Source organism: Mytilus edulis, chromosome 14, assembly GCF_963676685.1.
Source record: "Mytilus edulis chromosome 14, xbMytEdul2.2, whole genome shotgun sequence".
NCBI classification, from domain to species: domain Eukaryota; kingdom Metazoa; phylum Mollusca; class Bivalvia; order Mytilida; family Mytilidae; genus Mytilus; species Mytilus edulis.
Genome location: NC_092357.1, coordinates 56284575 through 56307864, shown reverse-complemented (window position 1 = coordinate 56307864; position 23290 = coordinate 56284575). Strand labels below are relative to the sequence as shown.

Genomic DNA, 23290 nt, shown 5'->3' with positions numbered 1-23290 from the left:
CAAATAAAAAATGAAGTTAAAGAGCATTAAGGACCCAAAAGTACTGAAAGTTTTGTTATAAACGTAATCTATTCCTTTTTTCAGAAAGGGAGATAACTCATTAATTATTAATGAAAATACAATTTTATATACATGTGTTTAACTCTATTTATTGTAGCCAACAACTCCAGCCTCCACCAAAGATCTTGGAAGATGGAAACCACAAGATGATCTGGCATTGATAACAGCTGTACAACAGGTAAGTTTACAACAATGAATGATCAAATAAAGGGTTGGATGTGACATAAATGAGTTATAATTATTTCCCTTGGTTACCATTTTGGATTTGTAAATTGCGAACTTTCTTACTTGACTAACCAAATTGATACATGTGGCCAGAGAACACAGTTGTGCATTTCTTTTAGACAATAAATTCAAATTAAAAAAATTGCATCTGCTCTATCTCAAATATTTTTTTACAGTGGTATGTACTACTATTGGGGAAACTAGTATCAAAGTTATGGAAAAGTCTGCACGCTCTGACAAGAAATATGGACTATTCTATGTTAAAATTCAGTTAAACGGTTTCAGACATACCAATTTTGTACCTTTTTTAACTGGACCAAATCACTACTTAACATAAAGATTCAGAACCCAAATTATTTTATCACATAATTTCATCCCCTTACTTGCATGATTAATATTTCATTACTGAAAAATCATGAATTAAACTGGGAAGGTGTATGAAATTCTTTTGAAAGTTATACACTGTTTACACTAAGGAGACAACAAAAACCAAAGGATGATAACTGTGTCCTTTGACCATGTGATGCAAACATTTCTGATAAGATATTCTTCTAGATTGTTGTGATGAATTAAGCAAGACTTGAAAAATTAAAAAATTGTGTAGAAAACAATTTTTTCATCAGTCTAGCAGACTGTCAGTATAACAAGTTCAATAAGGCTGATTTAAGAAGGAATTTGTGCGTGGAGACCTCCAACATGGCAACACAAGGGAATTAACTCTTGCTCAAAGTGAGTCATCAAAAAATATCTATGGTCGAAAAATTGTCAAAAAATGGCTAGACAAAGAAGTCTAATAGAATGTTCCCTTAAAAGGTTGACTAACCTGACAGTGAAGATTTTGTTTGAAATCCACTAGTCAATCATTTATATTAAATGCCTTCTAAATACAAACAAAATAATATTTTATTTGCCAATCATGGCACCCCAAATGAGCAGAATAATTACAATATAATTTTCAAACATAATGTAAAGTTAATTAAAAATAGGTTTAACAATAATATGATTGATTTTGATTTCATTGATTGATATAAAATATTAAAGCAAATAAAGTAAGCAATTTGTAATAATAAAATAATATATTATAAATATGACCCATTGTCTGTTACTCTGGTCCCTCTATCTGAATGAATAATGATAGAAGATTTGTTTAGGATGTTGCAAATGGGAGATAACTAAGTGTTGATCAACTTTGCTTTCAGTTTTGATAGGTTGAATGGGTTGCTGGTAGAAATCATTGTATTTTTTAAATTAAATGATTTTTTTTTTATTTTACAGAAAGAACAATATGATGCAAATAGAAGCAATTTGATATATATAATTAATCATATATAATAATCAGTATTTATGATATAAATATTTATTTCAATTTTTTTTAATTTGTGATAATTTTAACAGATAAAAATAAGTGAGTATGATGAAAGTTCTAAACATTAAGTACACAAAGTTTGTTAAACAGTAAAATTCTGATATTTATTTTAGTAAACATGACATGAATTTATATACATGTTTAAAAAATATACAATTTTTAAAAGCAATTTTTTTATGTTTTTTTTTTTAAGTTTTAAACTATGTTATCATATTAAAATGTTTTTGGTAAAACTTTAATTAATCAAATAATCTTATCTAAATATTTTTAAATATTATTCAGACCCTTGTATAAAAAGTTTTGATAAGCATTGTTATCAAAACATTTTAATCAAAATATTTTAAAACAGAAATCATTAGCTAAAACCTGACTATCCAAACATTGTTAATGAGGATGAGAAACACTACTTATTCAAGAGTACACATCAAGTTTGAGTTTTGATTACTGTAAATGGATAACTACTCAGATGTACTTGTTTATATATATACAACTTGCCAGGTGAGAAGGCATATCATTAATCAATATCAAATCATATGCACACAATTTCAGAAAATTGTAGTTTGTTTGAATTTTTACAAAACTGGTATCTTATTGATATATATGTATTTGGAACCAGTGGCAGTGAAAATTACCCTTCATTGATGCAGTTACAGTGAGGTTTTTGCTTATGTTTCAAAGATAACACTTTTGGTAAGTTACATTTTTTATATAAAACCTTTTTTATGAAAAAAAATTCAATATTTCAGTTTATTTGTTTAGGGAAAAAATGTGCATATTTAAAAAATAATAATTTGATTTTTATGAAATTGAAATATTTTAATTATAATTTAAAAAGAAACTGCTTTGCACTTTTGAATTATTGCTAATGATCTTGTTAAAGAATGAAAGATTACCAAGAAATGTGAATAGTTTAATTGATATCAATTTCTAAACATAGAAAAGCTTTTAGATTTTATAATGAATCATATTCATATTTATCGTTTATAAGCAGTTTTTAAGATTTTCATTTAAAATATTTAAGATACATTTTAAATCTACATAATATTTAGCCAATTTGATTCTTTTAATCATTTTTCTTTCAGACCTAGGAAGCAGTTGACCATCTAACACCAATGGCTGCAGTTTGTTCTACCCACAATTCCATGCTCTGTTACCTGGAGACAGCAATCAATGACATCCATGTTAACTTGATGAAAATTGACACAGAGGTCAGTCAAAATCTGTCTCAAGGCCACAGTCCGCAAAGTGCTCTCTGGACATGCTGGACACCACAGTTTTTCAAAGAACCATCAAAAGAAAGTTGCAATCCCACAATTCCCTTGGATGGAAGCCATGATGAAACTATTTGCTCAAGTTGTGTTGAGGAATTACCCAGAATCCTTTTCACTGTGAAGAAAGAAGTAGATCGTCATGTTCAATATGTTGACTTTATTCAGGAAAAAATGAATGCAGTTTCCATGTCAACTGCAAAAGCAAATTTGACTCCTAAATCTCATGCTAATTTGAATCGCAATGCATCAGTAAGGAGAAGTAACATAAGAACCAACCCAAGCTTTCCTGTTCTTCATTCACAAAAATCACATGGTGCGTTATTAACCAATCTGAACAGTTCTGTACCAGATACAGAGTCTTTAAAACATTCATTTACTCTAGAGAGTCAACCATGTGTTTGCTGTGAAAAGTGCTCCAGTGTTTTACATATTTTCTCAAAGACCGTCTGCACTAGGGTGAATTATCTCAAAGATCAATGCAAAGAACTCAAGATGAGGCTTGTTAAAGAACTTCAGGAGAAAGAAAAAGAAAGAAATCTGTGGCTCTTACAGATCAAGACTGCTAAAGAGAATGTAAGCAGTAGCTTCTGTCATCTTGAAAACTTAGGTCAACAGTGTTTAGTCATATTCAAAAATCTTCAAGATAAGGAAGATAAAAATTCGAAACAATATGATAATTGTGATGGCAACCAGTCTGATGTAAGATCTGCAGCAGACGGTCAGTCATGTGACAAAGAAATCACCAATCAGAATACAGGATTACTTTCTTATTCTAATGAATCCACCAATAAGAATACAAGATTGCCATCATCTTCCAGTGAAGGATCATACACGCTTCCTGTTGGTTTGTCACATGAGGAAAATTATGAGGGCGATGCAGAATATAGCGTAATAACTGTGAGTGATATTCATGGCAACTGTCAGATTGGTGCTGATGATGAAGATAAAATTTGCATTTATGATGAACTTGTGTTTCCAACTCAAATTGATCAGCAGGAAGCAGAGTCAAAACAGTCACATGATATTTCTGTATCATGTGACATAGATAACAGTCCATTGCCAGAACTTATTGAATTCCAAAGGAAAAGATCTGATTCTTTGAATCGAACTGATAAATTATTTCAAAGGGAAGATTTTCGTAGGCGTTCCCAGAGCAATCCAGTGTCATTCAAAACTAGAAAAACAATGAATGCTTCTGGTCCATATTATACAATTCAGGAGGGAACAGACGACAGCCTTATCCAGGATGGGCCTTCTACAGATCTAAATTATGCCAAGTCTGAGTGTGATATTAATCAGCCCGATACAAAGCAGAAAAAGATCAAGAAGTCTAAAAGTTCTATCATGGTTCGGGCTACAAAAATAAAAAAGTTCATTACCAAGAAATTCAAGAGGAAAAGTTGGGGTGGTAAACCTCAGAGAAAGTCAACATCATCATCATCTGTCCAAGCCAGTTCAACAGGGGTTCAGTTCTTTGAGTACGACTTCTCTGACGACGGGATTGATAAATCGTTAAATGCTACATCAGATAGACTTGGTGATCTCTCATTCCTAACTGGTATGTCCAATAATTTAGAGAATAGTATGTTTGATGTGGATTTTAGTGGACACAAACTGGACTTCAGTGGACAAAATTTGGATTATAGTTCAGAAATGCATTCAATTTCTGAAGATGAGACAGAATCCTTCCATAAGTCAGAAACCAACTTCAACCACTGGTTTAATAAACAGATTGCGTCAATAGAAAGACTTTTGAATGATTCAAATGGTGGAGAGGACATGCTTGATCATCAGTTGACAGAGGACCAAAGTCCACAATTATCAGTGAACCCAAGAAATAGAAGCCCACATACTCAGGATCATATTCAGATGGTGTTGCCACCAAAACATAGAACACACACAAACTTGTACTACAATGACTTAGCAATGGAGAGAGCTCCTTTGGAAAGTTTGTCCGCCATTTCCTGTATTGAGCCAGTTGATCATATAACTAACATTGTTGATGACACTATGGACAATTCATTGTTTGAGGAAGCTGAAGAAAGAGTTTCTGGCTTTAGTTATAGAAGTGCGTCTCGGAAATGTGAAGTGTTTGATGCAGAAAGGAAAGTCAGCAGCTCCAGTGATAACTCTGTCAGTTTAAATGACAACCGAGGCTTTGATGTAAATCACGGATATGGAACCAGTGATATCTTCAGAAATAGAAATAATATGGTTGATCCTTACTTAACTGAACATGCTATAAACAGTTTTCCTATACCTAGTGATCAAGATTTAGTGTACAGAACCAGCCTAGATCACAGGGAGTTTATTGATCCTTTGAGATTTCATCAACTGGAGTGTCATCATAATATGGAGAAACTGTGGCACATCAAACCATATCTTCTACAAGGAACACTGACTGGTACCTTTCTCATGCACCTTATAAACAATTATCCACACAATTTTCTAGAGGTACCAGGATACAATTCTGTTACTAAGGAGATCTCCATGGAACTGGTTTTGAATGTTTTCTCACAGAGCTCCAAGCCACACATATTTGCCCGTGATCTTGTTTGGCATTTATTCACATTGTTGGAACTCTATGGTGGAAAATCTAAATCTGGCAAAAATACAGACTCTCTAGACAATGATCTGATTGTGGCCATTAGAAATGCTACTGTTCAACAGTACCACATCACTACCCAGATCTGGCAATACAAGTGTGTCAGTTTTATCCACCAATCTATCAACGACTTATTCAACCAGAAACTAAGACTTCCTGTGTTTCGTGCTTTATTTCAACAGAGTGATTGCTAGATTAACTTTGTGGTTTATTTAAACTGTTGTGAAAACACGGAAAATATGAACATTGTTTTGGGCAGATTTGTTATTTTATGAGTTTTTTATATTCTGATTTATTTGTTATATTTATAAAGTTCTGTGAATAGAACATTTGACCTTTAACCTGTAAAATAAATTACCTTTACTTGTAAATTGTATATTTATATAAATTATTTATAACTTATATAAAGTATGTGTATATGAGATATTTATTTAATTAATGCACATTATTTTAAACTGTTTATTTATTGATTTATGTTCTATGAACTAATTATGTACATTTGCTTATTTATTTATAAATTCATGTATATACAATTTCATTCAGATAGAAAAGAAATTATAAATATTAAATAAAATTTGAAAATATCACATCTTTAGTAGTATTTATCGTTAGGGATTTATTACTATCTGACTACACCACTGAAATCAATGATTTAGATATTGATCAGTTTGTGCACATGCACTCTACAAGGGGTATACTTCAAATAGACAGCACTCAAAAACACATGTACAGTTAAGAGAAAACAAAATATATTCTGCTGTCAATTTCAAGATAAAATCATTTTACTTTATGGTTCTGTTACATAAATCTTCCCACAAGAGAGCTGGTCTTTGAATAATGTGAAATACTAGCTTAGGAGCAGCAATACTGTAGCTCTTATATCTGATCAACACATAGATTGGACATACGCATAGGAATTTCCCAGCCAAATAGATTGTACCTGAATCATTCTATTTGCCAGGAAATACCTTGTTGAACATAAAATACACCTTGATATATTTGTTGTATGTAAATGAGTGATTTGAGGGCAACTGATCTTGAGATTAGGTTTTCCTGCAGGTTTAAACTTAATCAAAACCAACTATTTTGGTAAGATGTGTTATGAGTTCGAATGAGACAACACAAGATCTTCACCCGAGACCAAATGTCAAAGAAGTTAACAACTATTCTTCATCCTTCAGCCTTCAATAATGAGCTAGAGCTAGACCCATACTGGAGGGTTTGGATAGGGGTTAAATAATTACAGAATAATGCCCTTAAAAAATGAAGATTAGAGAATAATGGGCACAAAAAATGAAGATTAGAGAAAAAAGGGGTTAAATTTTTGAAGATTAGAGAAAAAAGGGGTTAATTTCTTAAAGATTAGAGAGAAAAAAGGGGTGAAAATTAAATGTTTACAGAATAACAGACCCCCCCCTCCAGACCCTTATACTGCATAGTAAGATATAAAAGGTTTTGAATTAACAAATGTAAAATAATTCAAACCGGAATACTAATGACCTGAATTAAGTACAATAAAAGACTAAACATATATGTTATGCAGCAATAAATGACAGTAATGGAAAAATAAGCTCTTAACTTGGAACCTGACTGAAGTCCATTATAACCTCAGTCCTGACTAAATAGATATAGGAAGATGTGGTATGGGTGCCAGTGAGACAACTCTTCATCCATGTCACAATTTATGAAAGTAAACCTTTATAGGTCAAAGAAAGGTCTTCAAAATGGAGACTTGGCTCACACGGTACAGCAAGCTATAAAGGGCCCCAAAAAATTACTAGTGTTAAACCATTCAGACGGGAAAACCAACGGGCTTATCTATATAAAAAAAAACAAGAAACGAGAAACACTTATGAACCACACCAATAAACAACAACTACTGAACATCAAATTTCCGAATTAGGACAGGTTCAAACGTTTTAAAGATGCCAAACCTTCACTCTTATCTAAAACAATAATGTAACATCACAAGATAGAAAGACACACTATAAAATATCAATTTTGGAAGCCTATTATAACCCATCTTAAATCTATTATAGAACCATGCGAACAGTTATAAGGTTATTTTGAGGAAGTTTATTGATGGTATTCTTCATGGGTGACTGAGTCAACTTATAACCTGTATAAAATCTATGGGATTTTTTTTTTTGGTTTGTGAGTAAAATGATGAATTTAAACATCAGTCACGGTAACTCTGTTACAAACAAATAAAATAAGACTCAACTTTTTACTATTTCATGCTAAGTTCTTATTCTGTTTTCTGCAAAGAAGAGATTTGACAGATTCAGTTTAGCTGTATATCTACCATCATTAGTAATTTTAAAGAAAACACAGGATTTATATCATGAAATATTTTTCTTTTTCAGACAAGCGACCTGACTGCTGTACATCTGGGGATAAAGTTTTCCTGTAGATTTACATTGAAGGAAATACAAGAAAGATGGTTTGCCTTGTTGTATGATCCTATTATATCAAAGTAAGATTTTTACTGTCGTATGCAATTCCTGCACATTGATCAAAATACTTCATAAGATAAAGTGATGATAAAAATAGATCAGGGATATGCACCAATAAGAGGCTAATCAAGGGACACAAAACACTAAACTTTTAAATGGACATTATCCACAAAGAAATTACATGTACTTATCACCAAAATATAAGCAAGAAAAGTCTTAATTTATAAATTTAGTGTGATAGATTACTGTGAGAAATTAAGCAAATTAATCAATCTACAGACCTATGCACTATCATGATTTTGGTGTACTATTCCTATTTTCATGCTTCAACTAGAATCCAGATTTTGAGTTTGAAAAACAAGCCACAAATCATTTTGATCTTTTCTCAAGGCAGATAATCTATAACTTAAAGTCATAAGAAACCTCAAATTGAAAAAATTATGCATATGTTTTTTATAACTAAATGGATAGTTTTCATTATACAACTTATGTACATGTACTTTTTTTCTGAGGAAAATTCTTTAATTTGTTCATATTTAGAAGAAGTTTACTTATTTTTAATTGCTACCTGGAACCTTCCAGGAAGCAATTCGCCAACATATTTTTCGGATGCATAGTGACCTGAGCATGGATCTGTCATTAAAATAAACAAGCATCTGATTATAATTTGTATACGTTAAACACATGCTCAATACCCATGCTTTTTGTTATTTGTTTGCAATAAGGTGACAATCAATAAACTTCGGCTTCAAAACACCGCATTTAATAAGCAGCCATATTTGTTAACTCATAACAGATGAGAGAGAAAAAAAATTGAAGATTATACGTAACGATATATTTGCGTAAAAAATGAGAAAATTGTGCACAGAGTAATAAGTCTATGATATATACATCATGTATAATACGTGCATTGGTTCAAGAATTAGATAAACATTATTTTTCACCACTTAATCATTTTTTAGCTCACCTGGCCCGAAGGGCCAAGTGAGCTTTTCTCATCACTTGGCGTCCGTCGTCCGTCGTCGTCGTCGTTAACTTTTACAAAAATCTTCTCCTCTGAAACTACTGGGCCAAATTAAACCAAACTTGGCCACAATCATCATTGGGGTATCTAGTTTAAAAAATGTGTGGCGTGACCCGCCAAACCAACCAAGATGGCCGCCATGGCTAAAAATAGAACATAGGGGTAAAATGCAGTTTTTGGCTTATAACTCAAAAACCAAAGCATTTAGAGCAAATCTGACATGGGGTAAAATTGTTTATCAGGTCAAGATCTATCTGCCCTGAAATTTTCAGATGAATCGGACAACCCGTTGTTGGGTTGCTGCCCCTGAATTGGTAATTTTAGGGAAATTTTGCTGTTTTTGGTTATTTTCTTGAATATTATTATCGATAGAGATAAACTGTAAATAGCAATAATGTTCATCAAAGTAAGATCTACAAATAAGTCAACATAACCAAAATGGTCAATTGACCCCTTTAGGAGTTATTGCCCTTTATAGTCAATTTTTAACCATTTTTTGTAAATCTTAGTAATCTTTTACAAAAATCTTCTCCTCTGAAACTACCAAGCCAAATTAAAACAAACTTGGCCACAATCATCATTGGGGTATATAGTTTAAAAAATGTGTGGCGTGACCCAGCCAATTAACCAAGATGGCCGCCATGGCTAAAAATAGAACATAGGGGTAAAATGCAGTTTTTGGCTTATAACTCAAAAACCAAAGCATTTAGAGCAAATCTGACAGGGAGTAAAATTGTTTATCAGTTCAAGATCTATCTGCCCTGAAATTTTCAGATGAATTGGACAACACGTTGTTGGGTTGCTGCCCCTGAATTGGTAATTTTAGGGAAATTTTGCTGTTTTTCGTTATTATCTTGAATATTATTATAGATAGAGATAAACTGTAAACAGAAATAATGTTCATCAAAGTAAGATCTACAAATAAGTCAACATGATCAAAATGGTCAGTTGACCCCTTTATGAGTTATTGCTCTTTCTAGTCAATTTTTAACCATTTTACGTAAATCTTAGTAATCTTTTACAAAAATCTTCTCCTCTAAAACTACCAGGATAAATTAAAACAAACTTGGCCGCAATCATTATTGGGGTACCTAGTTTAAAAAATGTGTGGCATGACCTGGCCAACCAACCAACATGGCCGCCATGGCTAAAAATAGAACATAGGGGTAAAATGCAGTTTTTGGCTAAAACTCAAAAACCAAAGCATTTAGAGCAAATCTGACAGGGAGTAAAATTGTTTATCAGGTCAAGATCAATCTGCCATGAAATTTGCAGATGGATCGGACAACCTGCTGTTAGGTTGCTGCCCCTGAATTAGTCATTTTAAGGAAATTTTGCCGTTTTTTGTTATTATCTTGAATATTATTATAGATAGAGATAAACTTTAAACAGCAACAATGTACAGCAAAGTAAGACCCAAAAATAAGTTAACATGACCAAAATGGTCAATTGACCCCTTAAGGAGTTATTGTCCTTTATAGTGCATTTTTAACAATTTTCATAAAATTTGTAAATTTTAACTAACATTTTCGACTAAAACTTTTAGGCCAAGTTCAATATAGATAGAAATAATTGTAAGCAGCAAGAATGTTCAGTAAAGTAAGATGTACAAACACATCACCATCACCAAAACACAATTTTGTCTTGAATTCAAATGCATCCTTTGTTTAATATTCACATAGACCAAGGTGAGCGACACAGGCTCTTTGGAGCCTCTAGTTATGACTTTAAAGCAGTATGGCAAGTTACTTGCCGCAAGTAATCCTTGAACACCTTACATGTTTTTTAATTGTACCTTTTAATGTAATGTGCATAATGCTAAAGAAGCAATTGTTCATTTCAAAATCTCTGGTTTTATGGTTTAACATGATTACCATGATTGAACATCCAATTCTGCTAACTTTGAGGCAAACACTGCACATTAGAAAAGAAAAGCTAACCTTTAGAAAAATATGTACAAACTTTTGAAATTAGAAAATGCAATGTGATTACAACAACTTTCAACCAGAGACTGTTTGATGTAGAAGTTAACAACTACAGGCCACAATATAACCTTCAACAATGAGCAAAACCCAAATGACAAGCTATAAAAGGTCAGACATGACAATGTAAAACAATTCATTGAGGAAAAAAAGCAGCCTGATTTATGTAACAAAAAATGAATAAAGTGATGAAGCAGCACATATATACGTGTAACATATTTAATTTTTAGATTGGGAATGCAGGCCATTAAACAACTACATCCAGATATAATATCTAATGTCCAGTCTAAAACATTGTTCAGTAAAGAGGAGGAAAAACTACTGGGAACAGTATTGTCTGTAAGTACCAGTATCATTAACAGTAAAAATTTCACAGGGAACAGTATTGTCTGTATCAGTAGGGGTTAATATGGGGACAAAGTCCCCAATAACTAGAAAAATTAATAAAAAGAAATATTTTTTTTTTATTGTACTATAAATGAACTCAAAATCGTTCAATTTTTTTTATGTCATGTTTTGAATTCCAGCATCTGCGCAGAAATCTACAATGTACTTCCTTTTTCCGGTCTCGTTTGTATGAATCTTTGAGTAAAATATATATTAATCAGTCTAGTATAAAATAGGAAGGAACACTATACCAATTTCATTTTTAATAATTTCTTGATATGAAAAAACGTTACCTGATGATAGCGTTTCTTTGTTTACATTGCATATGACATCATAACTTTAATAACGTCACAACTAAAATCCCTAACAACAGAACCAAAATCAGAAACGTTACGGTATTTCCGTTTCTTTTTTTTAACAAATAGTTACAAAAAAATAACTCATACAGACTTCGTCCCCATTTACAGGTCATGCCTGCCTCATATTAGTTACACAACAGTATTGTCTATAAGTACCAATAGGGGTTATCATTAAACATTACTTTCACAGGGAACAGTATTGTCTGTATCAGTAAGGGTTAATAATTGTCTGTAAGTACCAGTAAGGATTAAAATTATCACACTGAAAAGGGTTTTTAATGCAATGTGGAGACTTCATATGTGAGATTTTTTGAAATACTGCATCTGTTACATGCTGTCTCCTTAAAATGAATATAAGAGCAAGGGTAGGGAAGAAATTTTAAAGATGTAAATGATTTTTTGAAACGAAACACTTAAGATCTGGAAACAACTAAGAAATATTTTAAGGACATTAACATTCTGATCAGCAGTTTGGGCACACCAAACTGGCTTTCACCCTTAAGAATCAGAAAAAAAGTGTACTTAAGGTAATTACAGCCAATTTGTCAAATGAAGAACCTCTGATATATACCTTCTTGTTATTACAATGATATTAAATTGTTTGTTTACTTCCTTACAGACGAGCCAGCCTAATTTAGAAGTATTTGAAGAATTGATAGACAAGAATCCTGAATCATTTTACCCTTTGAGAACCCCTAAATCTCTACACAACCATTGGCTGTTGATGAAACAGTATCATTTATTACCAGACCAATCAGGTAAGAATTGATTGACAAGAATCCAGAATCATTTTACCCTTTGAGAACCCCTAAATCATTACACAACCAGTGGCTGTTGATGAAACAGTATTATTTATTACCAGACCAATCAGGTAAGAATTGATAGACTAGAATCCAGAATCATTTTACCCTTTGAGAACCCCTAAATCATTACACAACCATTGACTGTTGATGAAACAGTATTATTTATTACCAGACCAATCAGGTAAGAATTGATAGACAAGAACCCAGAATCATTTTACCCTTTGAGAACCCCTAAATCTCTACACAACCATTGACTGTTGATGAAACAGTATCATTTATTACCAGACCAATCAGGTAAGAATTGATTGACAAGAATCCAGAATCATATTACCCTTTGAGAACCCCTAAATTATTACACAACCAGTGGCTGTTGATGAAACAGTATTATTTATTACCAGACCAATCAGGTAAGAATTGATAGACAAGAACCCAGAATCATTTTACCCTTTGAGAACCCCTAAATCTCTACACAACCAGTGGCTGTTGATGAAACAGTATTATTTATTACCAGACCAATCAGGTAAGAATTGATAGACAAGAACACAGAATCATTTTACCCCTTGAGAACCCCTAAATCTCTACACAACCATGGGTTGTTGATGAAACAGTATCATTTATTACCAGACCTATCAGGTAAGATACGAATATTCAGCAGTTATTGATAAATATACAGATTTCCATCAGTAATTTGTTTGTTATTGGGTGGGTTTGGGATTTAATAAAATCATATTCCTGGATAGAAAAAGACTGCAATTTCGGTTTTGTATATTAAAAAATCTATAAAATTCAATTTTACATGTCTTTCTTAATTATGACTTTAAAATTTATTTAAGATCAGCAGTAAATTGTCAAAGTCTTTGTCCTCAGCAAATTTTCTTTAAGTTAGTAGAATAATTGATATTCTTTAAGCACTTGAGACAGTAATTTAAAGAAAAAAAAAGTAACTATGTTTCAAGGCTTTTTGTCCCTTTCGGATGGAGAATCACCAGAAAAGCTTTTGTTTTGATTTAGCGGTTTTGTGGCACACATTTTAATGTATCATATCTTATCATTTCCATCAAATCAAAAATAATATAATAAGGAATATGTGGTATTGAAACGAGCCAAATTAATTTTAGTGAAGTTGTTGGGTACCACCTTTATTTGTTTTCTTTTTATTTTAGTTCAACCAATGCCAAGAGGAGATCATGTTTTAAACTTTTCTGATGCTGAAGATATGCTGAATGATGATGATTTAAAGTGAGTATCTACAGATAATGATAAAAACAGTGGAAAATCCCCCCCCCCCCCTTTTTTTATAAGAAAATGCACTTTGAAAATAAAAGAATCCACAGAAATAAAAAATAAATAGGCAGAAGATACCGAAGGGTCAAATAAAAAATCCTTCAAAATAAACAAAACCATAGACACAGAAAATACAATTGAGAACCGAAATGGGGAAACCACAAATTAAGCATATACAGTGATGCATACTGTTAACTTACACCTCTAAGCCAATCAAGTTGGTTTTCAACTCATTTGGCCATCTATAAAATTCATGGAAAACCATTCTAAAAAAATTGAAAACAACATGTTTAATAATTTAATGCGTCGGAAGCGCTGTTCTGGATTTACCTTCATCAGGACCACTCAAGGCAAAATATTTGAAATCTGAGGATGTATAAGTACCGAAACGGTTGAAAAGCTATATGTCAAAAATAACTTTAAATAAATAGCCAAATTCATCTAAATTCAAGTTTGCCTGCAAATTCATCTAAATTCAAGTTTGCCTGAGGGAGTTGAAACCTTAGTTTCTTAATAATTTTAAAATTTATAAACAGACAATTTTAGAAAGGTTTCTTAAATCATGTCAGTACCGAAGTACTGACTACTGAGCTGATACTAATAGTCCACCAGCAGAGGTATCGACCCAGTGATGTGAAAAATTGAAAACAACACGTTTAATAGTTTAAGTTTCCGAAGCGCTTTTCTGGATTTAACCATTCGAGAGAAGACATTTGGGATGAATTTTATTACTTAAACCACCATTTGATGAAATCTGTCTTTAAATTTTAATGTTTGTTTTGAGGTGACAAACCTTTGATAATTTCAAATAGGGTATCATTTGGATCTTTGTTGATGTGACAAGAATTCAAGAACAGTTTTGTTTTATTCTGCAATTGACCTTGATTCATTGATATTTGTTGGATACCCATTTTTGTGGATTTCGTGGGTAAAGGGGAACCATGAATTTAAAAGTTCAACGATTTACAAATTTTCTAAAGAAACATAATATGCAAACTTTGCCAAAACCATGAAATTAACTACCCACAAATATGCAAGTTTTCCTCAATCCACGAAAATTGGTATTCAAGAAAAAATAAAAGAATCCACAGTATACAAATACATATAGAAATATAAATACAATATTTGTCCAGTACTGTGATTCACTGTTATTCCTGAGATATCAATTTTGTGGGAACAAGTGAACCACAAAATCAAAGTTCAACGAATAACAAATTTTCTATAAGCACTGTAAATTCAGAAATTATTGCGATTTTGTCATTTAAGACTAAAATCCTTCTTTTTTTTTGCGATATTGAGAAAAATCCAGTTTAATTTATATGAAAATATCAAAACTGGAGTTTCAATTTTTTTTAATACAACTCTGTCGCATTTTACGCAAGGATAAAAACATCGCAATAATTTCTGAATGGATGAGTATATATTTATGCTAACATTTGCAAAACCTCAAATCAAATATCCCAGGACATAAAAAAAAGTACAAGAATCTGCAGTAAACAGATATTATCTTATGTAAAGTTTCTTGTTTGATTACTAACATTCTTCTGTTTTATTTCAGAGATCCTACAGACGAAATATTAGAACATGGTTAGTGCTTTAATACTATATATGGTTTCAGGGTTTTTATGAGTTGGCTATACCGTGTGATATGTTTTGAGATTCATCACTCAACAACTTCCTGTTTACCATATACTTTTAGCGGTTGGGGTATCATTAGTAAGCAGTAGCTCTAAGATTCATTTGTTATAAATTAATTCCTCCTCGACTTCCTTTTTACTGAATACTTATAATAGGGGTATCAAAAATGAGCAATAGCTCACACAGTTACACTTAAATAAAATTGAGAATGGAAATGGGGGATGTGTCAAAGAGACAAAAAAACAGACCATAGAACAGACAACAGCAGAAGGTCACCACAGGTTTTAAATGCAGTGAGAAATTCCCGCACCCGGAGGGGTCCTTCAGCTTACTTCTTTGATACATGTTGTTAACTTTCAGAGTTGTCTTTCCTAGTACATTTTTATTATTTGATTCTTGAATCTTGCATAATTTTTGCTTAATTTTTATTTTGATTGCTTTTCAGAATTAGCTGTAGCAGACAGAAGGAATAAAAAAGAAATCAGACATTTAGAACAAGAATTACCAAAATGGCAGGTCCTTGTTGACAGTGTTACAGGTAAAAAGACATTTCAACAAAACCTTCTGAAACTAAAAACTGAACAATCAAATTTAGGTGTAGGTTTGTCTACTTGCCAAATGAGTAACTAACTCATGCAGGAGTGATTTATTTTCTCAGCTTTCAGTAGGAGAAAAATCCAAGAATATTAAACGTCGCCAACTTGTAGTCTTGAACCTTTCCCTATAATACTATATCAAGTAAATTTTAAAAATCACAAAATTAAATCGCTGCAAAATGGGCATGAAATGACTTAATGTGAAATAAAGTATCTGCCAAAATAAGTTGGTTTACTTTAAACAAATACAAAATATTAATTGACAGATATATTAATAGTTATCAAAGGTACCAGGATTATAATTTAATACGCCAGATGTGCGTTTCGTCTTCATAAGACGTCATCAGTGACAGAGATATTAATTCATTAACATCAGATAGAGTACCAGACCAGCAATTACAAGTAGCCCCTAGATTTTGTTTACAGAATAGAGAATGATTGGTCAATGATATAAATATTACAGAAAAATAAACAAAACAAATAAAGATTATATTGAGATACACAAATAGAAAGTATACAGAAAATTACAGAAAAATTTGGTCATCGTCTGTTAATTTTGAAACTTTTGATTAGTATCAACACACATGTATGAACCAAAAAAATCTAAAAAATGAGTTTAATTCTTATATAACAGGTATTAGTCCACCTGATTTTGATAATCAAACATTAGCAGTCCTGAGAGGAAGATTGGTGAGATACTTAATGAGGTCAAGGGAGGTAAGTCAAAGTTATATGGCTGTCTATAAAAAAACAAGTAGAAAATATTACATTTGTTTTATACAATTGATATAGGAAGATTTTGTATGAGAGCAAATGAGACAACTCTCCAATCAAGTCTTGTTATAGTAAACCATTATAGGTCAACGTACAGTCTTAAACATGGAGACTTGGCTCACAACGAACAGCAAGCTATAAAGGGCCCCAAAAAATGACTAGTTTAAAACCATTCAAGCAGAAAAACAAATGGTTTAATCTATATAAAAAACGAGAAACACTTATGAACCACATCAACAAACGACAATCACTGAACATCAGGTTCCTGACTTAGAACAGGTGCAAACATATGCAGCGGGTTTAACCCTTTCGCTGATGAGTTTTACTGGGATTCACGCTTCAGACAGCTGACGATGAGTCCCGTTTTACCGGGATCAGAATACCTCTTTTATATTTCCCGCTCAAAACAGTGCAAACATGAGTTATCTTTCTTTGTTGAATACCCAGATGAAAGTGTAAACCTGGCGCTTCTGTTTGTTAAAAACTGTTTCAAAATCAGAGGAAATTTAAGGAATTTACGAGAATTTGGAATGAGGGAACCATTTTTTTTTAAAGAATATGGAAGAATTGAAGCCAAACTAGTATACTTTTTATACGACCGCAAAATTTGAAAAATTTTTCGTCGTATATTGCTATCACGTTGGCGTCGTCGTCGTCGTCGTCGTCCGAATACTTTTAGTTTTCGCACTCTAACTTTAGTAAAAGTGAATAGAAATCTATGAAATTTTAACACAAGGTTTATGACCACAAAAAGAAGGTTGGGATTGATTTTGGGAGTTTTGGTCCCAACATTTTAGGAATTAGGGGCCAAAAAGGGCCCAAATAAGCATTTTCTTGGTTTTCGCACTATAACTTTAGTTTAAGTTAATAGAAATCTATGAAATTTTGACACAAGGTTTATGACCACAAAAGAAAGGTTGGGATTGATTTTGGGAGTTTTGGTTCCAACAGTTTAGGAATTAGGGGCCAAAAAAGGGCCCAAATAAGCATTATTCTTGGTTTTCGCACAATAACTTTAGTTTAAGTAAATAGAAATCAATGAAATTTTAACACAATGTTTATGACCACAAAAGAATGGTTCGTATTGATTTTGGGAGTTAAGGTCCCAACAGTTTAGGAATTAGGGGCCAAAAAGGGACCCAAATAAGCATTTTTCTTGGTTTTCGCACCATAACTTTAGTATAAGTAAATAGAAATCTATGAAATTTAAACACAAGGTTTATGACCATAAAAGGAAGGTTGGTATTGATTTTGGGAGTTTTGGTCCCAACAGTTTAGGAATAAAGGGCCCAAAGGGTCCAAAATTTAACTTTGTTTGATTTCATCAAAAATTGAATAATTGGGGTTCTTTGATATGCCGAATCTAACTGTGTATGTAGATTCTTATTTTTTGTCCCATTTTCAAATTGGTCTACATTAAGGTCCAAAGGGTCCAAAATTAAACTTAGTTTGATTTTAACAAAAATTGAATCCTTGGGGTTCTTTGATATGCTGAATCTAAAAATGTACTGAGATTTTTTATTATTGGCCCAGTTTTCAAGTTGGTCCAAATCGGGGTCCAAATTAAACTTTGTTTGATTTCATCAAAAATTGAATAATTGAGGTTCTTTGATATGCCAAATCTAACTGTGTATGTAGATTCTTAATTTTTGGTCCCGTTTTAAAATTGGTCTACATTAAAGTCCAAAGGGTCCAAAATTAAACTAAGTTTGATTTTAACAAAAATTGAATTCTTGGGCCTCTTTGATATGCTGAATCTAAACATGTACTTAGATTTTTGATTATGGGCCCAGTTTTCAAGTTGGTCCAAATCAGGATCCAAAATTATTATATTAAGTATTGTGCAATAGCAAGAAATTTTCAATTGCACAGTATTCAGCAATAGCAAGAAATCTTCAATTGCACAGTATTGTGCAATAGCAAGAAATCTTCAATTGCACAGTATTGTGCAATAGCAAAATTTTTCAATGGCACAGTATTGCACAATAGCAAGAAATATCTAATTGCACAATATTGTGCAATAGCAAGAAATTCCAATTGGATTTCAATTGGAGTTATCTTTCTTTGTCCAGAATAGTAGTTGAATCAACTTAAATCATTGTTTTATACAATATACAATGTATATTCACTTTTACTACCAACTGATAGATTAAAACAATCTTTACCATTCAGTGATAACAAGCACTTTTTTTACATTTTAATATTTTATGATGTATTTAAATAAGTAGTTATTGTTGCAAACTTCATTAGAAATTTGAATTGAGATCAGTTTTGAAATAAGGGAAAGGGGGATGTGAAAAAAAAATTGGGGGGTCAATTTTTTTCATTTCAGATTTCATAAATAAAAAGAAAATTTCTTCAACATTTTTTTGAGAGGATTAATATTCAACAGCATAGTGAATTGCTCAAAGGCAAACAAATTTTTTTAAGTTCATTAGACCACATTCATTCTGTGTCAGAAACCTATGCTGTGTCAACTATTTAATCACAATCCAAATTTAGAGCTGAATCCAGCTTGAATGTTGTGTCCATACTTGCCCCAACCGTTCAGGGTTCAACCTCTGCGGTCGTATAAAGCTGCGCCCTGCGGAGCATCTGGTTTGACATAAAATGTCGTTTCATGTACAAAACACTTGGAATGGACATCATTCAGTGTAAGGAATTTGTACAGTCTCATTAAATTTTTCAAAATTTTGCATTTTTAGGTAAAAAAAATACTATTTTGGGTCAAAGAGCAGAATTTTAAGAATTTCACCAAGATAATGCCAAAAATTTGAAAATTTGAATATTTCATGAAGAAAAACTTATCAAAACATGAACAAAACTGTGAACATGGTATTAGTGAATGAAATAAAGACACAAATAACTACAAACAAGTTTTTAATGACATTTATTATCTTGGCAGCTATCGGTGAAAGGGTTAATGTTTAAATAGGTACCAACCTTCACCCTTACCTGAAACAATTGTGTAACATCACAACATAGAAAGACACACTATAAAATATCAATTGAAATGGCTTAACTCTATCAAAGACATATTAAGACAAAAACCCTTATATAAAGTTCTGATGTGTTTTGTTATCAGCCCTCATCAATGGGTCTTTTTCAGTTAGTTTGGCATCTGAGTACTATGGACACATTCCTGTTTTATTGGTATTAGTATTAGATCAGTTTTATGTATTAATTAACTATAAAATCTATTTTTAGATAACACTTGGAAGAGCCACCAAAGACAACCAAGTTGATGTAGACTTAGCATTGGAAGGACCAGCCTGGAAAATCTCACGTCGTCAGGGTGTCATAAAGTTACGGAGTACGGGAGAGTTCTTTATATCTAACGAGGGAAAGAGACCTATTTATGTTGATGGCAAACCAATTTTAGGTGGAATCAAACAGAAACTGAATAATAATTCTGTTGTTGAGGTATGAATAAATTACAAAAGCACAAAAAATCAGTTGCAGAAAATGATTTTTAAACAACGGGATAATAATTCTGAACATTGTTGAGGTATGCATAAATGATTAAAGTACAAAAAAGTCTTTCAGAAATTTTATTTAATTGACAGAATAAAAATTATGTTGTTGAGGTGTGAATAAATTATAAAAATACAGAAAGTTGAAGAAAGAAAGACTTCACTTTGGTCAAAATTTTAAGTATCTAATAAGAAATAGGTATACACAACACTACACAGAAAACTAGAAATTGACAAAAAGAACCCCATTGAAAATAAAGGTGAACTTAATTATGTAAAAACGTAAAATCACAAAAAATACCAGACTCTGAGGAAAATTCAAAACAAAAAGTATCTAATCAAAAGGCAAATTAAAAGCTCAAACACATGACATTCCGACTACAAACGAAACCTCACAATACAAAACATTTTTGCAATGGAACTAATCAGGTATTATTTAATTCAATAAAATATGCATGTATATATACAACAGTTATATGGATCAATAAGTTTTTGCTTTTTTTTTTGCAGATTTCTTGTTTACGGTTTATATTTCTGATCAACCAGGATTTAATAAACGTGATACGAACTGAGGCACAGAAACAAGCCAATACATGATACATGCTAAACAAAGAAGTTGGTAGAGAATGGATCTGACTGTTACGATCGGCAGAAATGGATGAAATTTGACAACAATCAAATAGCAACAAAATCATCGTGAGCACATTGTGACAGTTGTGAAGTGACAATGTACAAAATCACAATATGACACTTGTATGCAATTCTCAAATTGCATAAACACAATATGAAATGCTAAATTTGCATAAACACTTTATGAAATTTGTAGTAAATGCTTAATTTGCATAAATGCATTATGAAATTTGTATGAAAAGCTAAATCTGCATAAACACATTATGATATTTGTATGAAAAGCTAAATCTGCATAAACACATTATTACAGATACTCGTATATAGAATCATATTCAAAACAGTGTAGCTGTGGCCATTGATTGACAACCTTAAATTATCCCATTGACTGGGGCAGATTAGGTGAACGTGTGTCCGTAACGACAACTGCTCTTTACTTACTTATTATAGATTTTAAACGGTGGGGTCACCAAAGGTTTTTAACGCCTTTAATATTAAAATAATTCGAAAAATTAATCAGGAATAACTTTATGTTTTGATTTATATTATTGATATAAATCAAAACATCGTGTTATTCCTGATTAGTTTTTCTAATTTCTTTATTTAGGTGTTGAGAACCTTTTGTGACCCCACAGTTTAAGTGCCTTTAACAAGTACATAGTGAGCAGCGGTTGTTACAGACAAACGTTCACATAATCTGCCCCAGTCAATGGGATAATTTGAGGTCGTCAATCAATGGCCACAGCTACACTGTTTTGAATATGATTCTAAGATTTGACCTAAAATTGTGTTGCAAAATAATGTTTCTAATGTTGAATGAAATATGAACTCAATTATGAAGCAATTAAATGGTGTAAACATTTTATTTGAAATTTTATTTATTTATACAGTGGAGTGATTTTTGTTGGTACCTTGTACCATTTGTCCATGATTGAGGATTTCATGGTTCTGCCAAAGTCTTCATATATATATATATACATGCCCAGAGAATTTGTAGTTCACCAATACACACATGAAATATATGAAAATAGTAACATAGGAATTCATTGTTCCCCTACACAGGCAAATTTCACTCACATCAATTTCACGTGAATTTAAATTCATGTGAATCTGAATTTCACCTCAAACGAGCTTATACGTGAAACTCACATGAAATCAGTTTTTGTGAGTTTCACGTGAATCTCATGTGAAACTCATACATGAAACTCATGTGAATTTCACATGAAAATCACGTAAATTTTTTTCATGTGAAATTCACATGAATTTTCAAAATAGAGAATTTCAAATAACATCTAAATTTTCAAATTTAAGTCAAAATCATGAAAAATATCAAATTTTTTTGTTTTAAATTTCACGTGAATTTCTTGTGAAAAATTTCACATCAGATTCATGTGAGTCTCAATTCATGTGAGTTTCATGTATAAGCTCGATTGAGGTGAATCTCTAGTGAAATTTCATCATGTGAATTTCATGTGAGATTCATGTGAGATTCATGTGAAATTCATGTGAGCAAATTTTGCCTGTGCATACTTTGGAAATACATGAAATTTGGTATCCATTGAATGACAATAAATCCACAGTAATTATATTAATTAGAGACGCCAGTTGTCTCTAATAGTATTTAAAACACTTGTTATGCTTAAAAAATGGAGAGAGCATATAGTTATAGCTTTGGCTGGCTGTGTGTCTGTGTTATATCATAATCAAATTAGTTGGTAGATAATGATTGAACAGTGTTGAGCTAATAAACTAGATGAAATATGAACAAAACACGGCATATAGAATTGCACTCAAATCTTTATAAACATGATATGACATTTATATTAGTTATAAATAATTTTATACTGCAACTCGTTGTGTTTATTTCCTAGATATAGTAACATAGCTATATTTTGTATAATGTCAATTTCATCATGGAACACTTTGTCCACAATCAGGGGTCCATTAAGGGATTAAAATAAATTTGACATTTGTGTTACGATTTAAAAAACTATCAATGTATCAATTTAAGTTGCAGTATAAAAACAATATTAGGTGAATGTCATAAAAATATAAACTTTTTTGTACTCGGCACAAAACTGTGGAAGGGCTGGGTAGAATCTGGCCCTTCCCCAGTTTCTCAGCCTCATACAAAAAAGATTATATTTTCCTGACATTCACCTAATATTTTATATTGATTTGGTGCAATATAAAGCTGATGTTGAACAAAATATAAACTTAATAATAAGACAATTCAATGAAGAGAAGATTTGTTTACATATTGTACTGGTATGCTATATTTTTTATGGAAGTTGTCTCCACTTGCATTTGAAACTTTTTTTAGTTGCAAAAGTTGTCTCAACTTGCAGTGGAAACATTTT

General features: G+C 31.8%; 1 protein-coding gene across 1 annotated transcript in view; it reads left to right on the top strand.

Moving 5' to 3' along the window:
- The window catches only part of LOC139503602 (microspherule protein 1-like), a 28891-nt gene extending 7099 nt beyond the window's left edge, over positions 1 to 21792 (top strand). Inside the window, exons 4-14 of the mRNA XM_071293412.1 lie at positions 158 to 238; positions 7894 to 8003; positions 11220 to 11328; positions 12355 to 12493; positions 13702 to 13777; positions 15381 to 15409; positions 15906 to 15998; positions 16691 to 16773; positions 20038 to 20253; positions 20814 to 21273; positions 21676 to 21792. Coding sequence (XP_071149513.1) covers positions 158 to 238; positions 7894 to 8003; positions 11220 to 11328; positions 12355 to 12493; positions 13702 to 13777; positions 15381 to 15409; positions 15906 to 15998; positions 16691 to 16773; positions 20038 to 20253; positions 20814 to 20900 — 1023 coding nt within the window. The 3' untranslated portion in view covers positions 20901 to 21273; positions 21676 to 21792. The remainder of the gene's footprint in view (positions 1 to 157; positions 239 to 7893; positions 8004 to 11219; positions 11329 to 12354; positions 12494 to 13701; positions 13778 to 15380; positions 15410 to 15905; positions 15999 to 16690; positions 16774 to 20037; positions 20254 to 20813; positions 21274 to 21675) is intronic.
- Positions 21793 to 23290: the final 1498 nt, after the last annotated feature.